The sequence below is a fragment of the Lipotes vexillifer genome, unplaced genomic scaffold (genome assembly GCF_000442215.2).
Source record: "Lipotes vexillifer unplaced genomic scaffold, Lipotes_vexillifer_v1.1 scaffold340, whole genome shotgun sequence".
Taxonomy (NCBI): domain Eukaryota; kingdom Metazoa; phylum Chordata; class Mammalia; order Artiodactyla; family Lipotidae; genus Lipotes; species Lipotes vexillifer.
Window position 1 is genome coordinate 1,492,340 of NW_006793646.1, and position 6,746 is coordinate 1,499,085.

The window sequence follows — 6,746 nt, forward strand, 5'->3', positions numbered from 1 at the left end:
CAGCAGGATACAATAATGGGGTAAGAGGGTTTCTGACCTTCTGGAGCATGGTGCCAGACCACTGTGCTTTTACTGTTTCAGGGCTACATTTTACAGCTCTTCTGGTTTCTCTCTTATTTTCAAATGATTTTACTTCTTTCTCCCAGCTTACCTGTCTGGCATCCCCTATGCACCCAAATGACTATTTTATTTTTTTTTTGCTCTAAATAGTTAGTGGCCTAGAAAATTAGAACAGAAAAATAGCAGAACCATTTCTACTACATATGAATGAATGGGCTCTGCTTGCAAATGTGAGTAGCTCCCTACGAGTAAATTGAAAAGGTTTGATGATATGATATCAGCTCAGTCTTCTAACAAAGATGTATGTTTGTTTGCTTTTTTGTTTGTTTTTTCATCGTCTTGGGCTTTGACTGTCCCCTTGGTTCTCTCCTAAGCTCTGGAGTTGAAATGTCAGAACTGCCACCATCTGAAAATCCTGTTGATTAGTTCCTATTGTCATACTTTGGCTTTAACTGACTTAAGTCAGTTTTTGGTTGCAATCTAAACGTTATTAAATTATTTAAATTCAAGCGTAAATGACAGTGCTACAGAGAGTATTGTAGCTTCAGTTCTGTGTCTGTTTTGAAATGAATATAATTGAACTTTGCCACTGTGTCACAGTTACAGTGCCTTTCTTAGATTCTCATCATTCTGAAATTACTTTACTCACTATAGGCTACTGATAAAATTGAAGTTTTTGGTGGGATGGGGCAGTTAAAACACAAGACTGCTTAACCAACACATTCAAAAGTGAGAGAGCCTAGGCATGATGAAAGGAATGAATGAATGAATATATTATGAGAATTTCCTGTCTGACAAATGTTGGTAACTGAATTTATTTATTTATTTATTTAACATATAAATGGGGAATTCAGATGTGATTTCTTCAGTGCAAATGAATAAGACCTATTTCTAGCAAAAGTATGGTTTTGGCTGTTATCTACCATGAGACCCTTTGGAGTAGACACAGAAAGATGTATAAAATTTGTTGTAAAATTTTAAAAAATCTGAGTGTAGATTCTTTTAAATACAGAAATAATGTTTAAACAATGAAAACAATACTGGGAGCGTCTTTACTGCATGGAAAGTAAAATCATGAATTCCACAAACATGAAATAAATGAATCATTCCAGAAATATGGCAATAGGAACAAAATTCTGCACAGCATTGTAATTAGCTGACCTAATACTTACACAGGGAAAAAAAAGTTGGTTCCCTTTTAGCCATAAGTATTTGCTGCCTTAGCAACTAAATCTGTTCATTTAGTGATTCAAAGTTTAGCTCAAACTTTTGGAATGAGTAATGTGTGATTTTGAAATGAAATATTAATGTTATTCCATTTTTAGGAAACTTGAAGAAAAACAGTAAAAGTAATATTAAGAGTGGAAACTAAGATTCCACCCAAGGGGAACGTTATTAGATATGGACTTGATCAATGTAGGTAGGCAGGTAATTAGGTAAGCATTCACTCCAGGACTCTATCAGCATCTAATCAGCATTTTAAACTGGGCTATAAGTAAGCAGAAAATTACCACTTTATATTAGTCTAGGAAAAACCTAATACATTGATTCTTGATATTGTTTCTGAATCGTCAAGATATTAGGCCATCCTTTCAACTAACAAAGAACATTTATTTTGTATTAAGGGAAATTTTAAAGCAAGATGGGTGTGGATTGTTTTCAGGAATAGTAAATGTAAGTAGTTGAGAGTTGCTAAAGCATTACCAGTTCACAATTAACATAGCAAAAATGAGTTTATGAACATTTTGGCTACAAGATAGCAAAGAACTGTGTAGTGGAATTTCTTTTTGTCTGAAAAGAACTGAATTTATTAATTGTTGTGTAATTATGTAGCCAAAGCTCAAGATGGCCAACTCACTATGAAGTTACAAAAATTTCAAGCCATAAACTTTGTGGAACAAGGAAAAACAGCTATTGCAGATTCTGTTTATCTGACTTTGAACCATACATCATGAGATAAATTTGTGAACAATTATCATGATCAAGAATTTCTGTCACATTCACTTCAACCACCAGTTTTAGAAAGAGACATGTTTTAAGAGAGAAAAAAAAAAAAAGGAATGAGAAGATGTCCATTTCTGTAATATGAGAAACTTGAACTCTGTGGTCTCTGAAGATCTCTTCCAACTCTACCTCATCTCTTCTCCTGTGTTTCTAATATTTTAAGGTAACAAGGAATGCTAGGAAATGAGCAACAGCTTGTTTCAAAGATTACTTAAGGGTCAGAATTTATTATTTCTAAAACTGTGACTTCCTTAGTATTTTTATATAATTTACAGCACTAATCCTAGATTTGCAGAACTTAATAAAATGTGCTGTGCTCTTGAACTGTACTTAGGGGATAAAGCCAAGGATTTTCTTTTGAAATTCTTAAACTGTTTTCTCACCATTCAGATTGATTTTTCTATTCCTGTCCTGCAGTTTTCACTCCACTTTCAGGAAAACAGGCTGTCAGGATGAAACCGAACTTTTTAGTGAATGCAAATCTAAAGAGCTTCCATTCTTGGTTTTATGTCGCCATAAAGAGAATCTGACAGAACTGTCACCTACATTTTAACCACACCCCTATAATAAGGATGTAACAAATAATTCTGAGAGTCATATTAATAGCAGGGAAGCAAGATTATCTGCCAATGTTCTCACAGTAAGCTAGTGATGAAAGAGGGAATAAAAGCCAGGCTTTCAGGGCACTGGGTAGGCATTCTGTGTGGTCTCCCACATTGCTTCTCTTTGAACTTTGCAATTCAAAAGCAAAAATACCATTGCTATAATGCCACCAAGGACATTGGCATTACACACCAACAGACAGTCCCCTTGTTCCTTTTTCTGACACTTTCTAAGCAACCACTGTCTTAGAGGGTAAGGTGAACATCACGAGGACATAATGAAGTACAACTTGCAATAGTTCCAAATTCTGTTTCTGAGCCTATGGAACTATACATACCATGGCCATCATCCAGGAATTCTGTGATGGTGGCTGAGGTGCATTTGGACCAGGGCTTGGATGCATCAATGCTGGTTAGGATGGAAGACATTAAGCGCTTATCTTCTGTGGAACCGAAATTTTCTTCACAGAATTTGGAATCGTCATGGGAGAGGCCAAGTAGATGTCCTAAGGGACAGAACAAATGAAGTGCAAATAATGAGTGATTTTTGTATTTCTACTTTTCCGTTGCAATTATACTAGCACTTGACTTTTTTCCTCCCAATTGTATATGAGTTTATTTTAACTGCCTTTTCACACAGAGACTGGACCCCCAGGTAAATTAAAGCTGCATGTAGTCAGAGTGTTCACTTCTCAATATTTAGAGGAAAACTGAAAAATTACACTAGAGTAGATGTTCCTATAATCCATCTGGATCACACATGCTCAAGGATATGTAGAAACAGGCCTTATTTAGAATCTAGAATTTGCAAGGCAAGTGTGGGATTATGTCATAGCCCTCACTACATATTATTTTGAATGCTTGTCTAATTTTCCATCTTCTCTGACGAACTATAAGCCGCAGGAGATCACAGAGCATCCCCCCGCCTACCCCCGCCATCCACTGTTGAAAAAAATCTGTATTTAACTCAGTGTTCTGAAAGTTACAAACACTTAATAGATGGTATTTGAATGTCAGTGACTTCTATTTTCTTGGCCAAGTAAATAGGTAGCCATAAAAGAGATGACTAGAGGAGAAAAAAAAAGATTTCAAGTAAATTTCTGTTTCCATGCATATGTAAGCTTGCTTCACTCCCATTTCTCTTAGTTATTTAGTGAGTTGTAAAGGTATACTAGTCCCACAAGTAAATGGTATATTATGAAGATATACCCACTTACACTTAAGAAATGTCTAAAGCACCAAGATGCCCATTACAGAGTGTTAGCGCTTGGAGAGAAAGCAAATACTGAGACGGTAAGTGATTGTCCACAACTACTCAGGTGGTGTTTGTGCTTAAGTCTACCAAACACGCTCTGTGCAATCCCACACTGCCGTTCCCATTCTATCAAGCTAGGTATTATTTCACAGAGTACATACCCCATTCTTATAATCTGACTAAATTTTTTTGATTACATAAGATTAATTTTCACATAGTCTAAAGGTATAATGCATTCTCCAATAAATTTAAAATATTGTTGAAAAAAATCCAGGACAACAGTTTGGAGAGACTCTAAAAAGGTAGACAAGTCATCCTAGTAGTGTTTTCTGCAAAGCTTTATAGAATCATACACAAACCACCAAAAAAAGAATGTGGAAAATACCACAGAAAAGTGATTACTGCATTCTCCTTGGGTTCCTGAATGCCAATGGCAGGAACTTTGTCCATTCTGCCAAGAAAAAGTCCAGTGAGCAACAGTAAAATCCAACAGAGATGAAATTTTTTATGCCAAATTCTAACTACTGTTGGCCAACTTGTTAAATCACTAACACCTCATAACAAAATTGTCCACTGAGCAGCTGGCTGATGTTGTGGTTGAAGTTAAGTGGCCAGGGCTCGGTGACCTTCTAAGGCTCCACATTTTGATGCTATTTATGCAGTTATGTACTTCAGTAGCATTTACTAGGCTAGTCAGTTCTCTGTGGGAAACCCTCTCACCACCACTCACTTTCTATTTGGTCAGGAGCAGAAACGCGCATCATAGTCTGTAAAATATCTTCCAAGTAACATGCAAAAGAAGACTGGAAGCAGCTCATCCAATTTTTGGTGGTATGTTGAGTTTTTCACCACACTCACAGAAGAATAGAACCTTTCATTCATGTCCTATTCAAAACTGCTAGCAGTTACCTAGTATATCAAACACCGTTGAGAATGTAGAATGTTTATCAGCTAACACTGTGGCATTACTGTGGAAGCTTCATACTTGAGTTTTTTCCCCCCTGGCATAGAAGAGAAAGGAAAGTGGCCTAAGGGGACCTCTATAATATGAATCCAGGTTTTCTACTTAAAAAAATGTGATCTTTGCACTCGATTTCATAAGATATTTATATTTATTTAATGGAGTAATAAGTCTTTTCCTCCAAATGTATCTAAATAAATAGCACTTTTTATATGCCTTTGTATTACTGCATCAAGAGATATTCCCTTCATTTGGAGGCTAAATTTTAGATTTCCGATTTAAATACAAGCCAGGTGGTAAACACCAAATTCGCTTTGAGGGACCTGGGAGAGTACCTCCATTTTTTCTTTCATACAGAATGGTGAAGCCTATAATGTTATATATCAATCATCTAAGCAAAGCAATTTATTTTAAGATATTTTGGTCTCTTTTAATGAATCTTTTGGCATGCTCTCTGGCCCCTAAATTGCTAATTTATCAATGTAATTTACTTGTTGCTGAAGATACATATAAGATATGCTTAGACGGCCATCAGAAAAGATTGCCATTCTGGGCATGAACACATCTCAGTTCCACTTTAGCAAGAGCTGAGACGAGATGTGAATTTTGTAAGATCTCCAAGAGTCAGTCAGAAAGGGACTGCCTGAGGGTCAGTTGAGAGAGACAGGCTCCTTGGAGGGAGGATGAATGTTCTGTTTTCCATGAAGAAAGCTTGTCAGCTGGCTGGGAGAGGTATGCTCTTCCAAGGACAAAGAGAGTCATGGGCAATGTGAAGAACGTTTAGGCACCCAAAGAAACAGGCAGACAGTGCCACAGAAGCTGGAACCAGGGCACAGCAAGAGAGACCCATGTGATTTCCCTTCAGGAGCTGAAGAGGAATTGAAATGGAAGAACAATGTGAGTGATGTCTGGAAGCTCTTCTGGAGAGACGTGACAGGCATACTAAAGGCTGTGAGCGGCCAAAGAAATGGCGTTTTCAAATGTGATTCCCCCAATCATTAAGCTAGGACACCTAATGTCAGTCTGAAATCTGCCAATATCTTTGAACCCTGAAATGACAAGTTACATATAAAAGCATATGCTATTTTCAAGGGACACTTACATTAGAGATCACACACTATGATATTCAAAGCTTATTAACAGAGAAAATTCTGGAATCTAGGAAATTTCAAATGTAATGTCACAGCTGACAACAACACATTTTAAGGAAATGCTGTGAAGAGCTTAATCAGAATTTATCACGATGTCACTGATTGCCTAGGAGTGACTTTTCCAGTGAGAGACTGTTCCTAAATCATCCACAGAAATGTTTAAAGATTAGAGACTAAGGATTTCTCCCACGAGCAGCCTTGGGCAGGATTAGTGCAGCTGAGATTTAAACACGTGTGCCCCAGAGAATAAACAATGTTGGAGAAAATATTCACAACTCCTAAAATAACGTATTGTTTTTTAATCAAAATGTATTTTATGATGAGTTTTTAGAGCAATGCAGACCAGAGTTAGTTGAGGGGTGGGGTCTTGGAGGAGTCAGGGCGATGGGTTCCAGAAAGCCACAGAGAAAGGGATTTTTTCCCTTGAAAGACAGAGGAGATAGTTCTTTCTCTAGTCCAGGTATAGGAAAAGAGGAGGATTCAAGGCAATTTGGAAAAGGTAAAGGAAGAGATCTGAGGAAGTTCAACCAAGCTACCTTAGTAAAATAGGATGTGAAAAATCCTAGTGAGAGGACAGGGCTGATATGGATTAAGGACCACAATTCAAGGTCTGGGTTTAAAGCAGAGGTCCCAAAGACTCGCTGCAAGGAAGCGTTAGCATTTGTATTTGGAACCATTTGTAATCAGTAGACGTGCAAAAGATTGAAGAGCGG

General features: G+C 37.1%; 1 protein-coding gene across 1 annotated transcript in view; it reads right to left on the reverse strand.

The window, feature by feature from the left end:
* Positions 1-6,746, reverse strand: part of ADAMTS5 (ADAM metallopeptidase with thrombospondin type 1 motif 5) — a 43,254-nt gene that overhangs the window by 15,977 nt on the left and 20,531 nt on the right. The window contains exon 4 of the mRNA XM_007466502.1: positions 3,005-3,172. Coding sequence (XP_007466564.1) covers positions 3,005-3,172 — 168 coding nt within the window. The remainder of the gene's footprint in view (positions 1-3,004; positions 3,173-6,746) is intronic.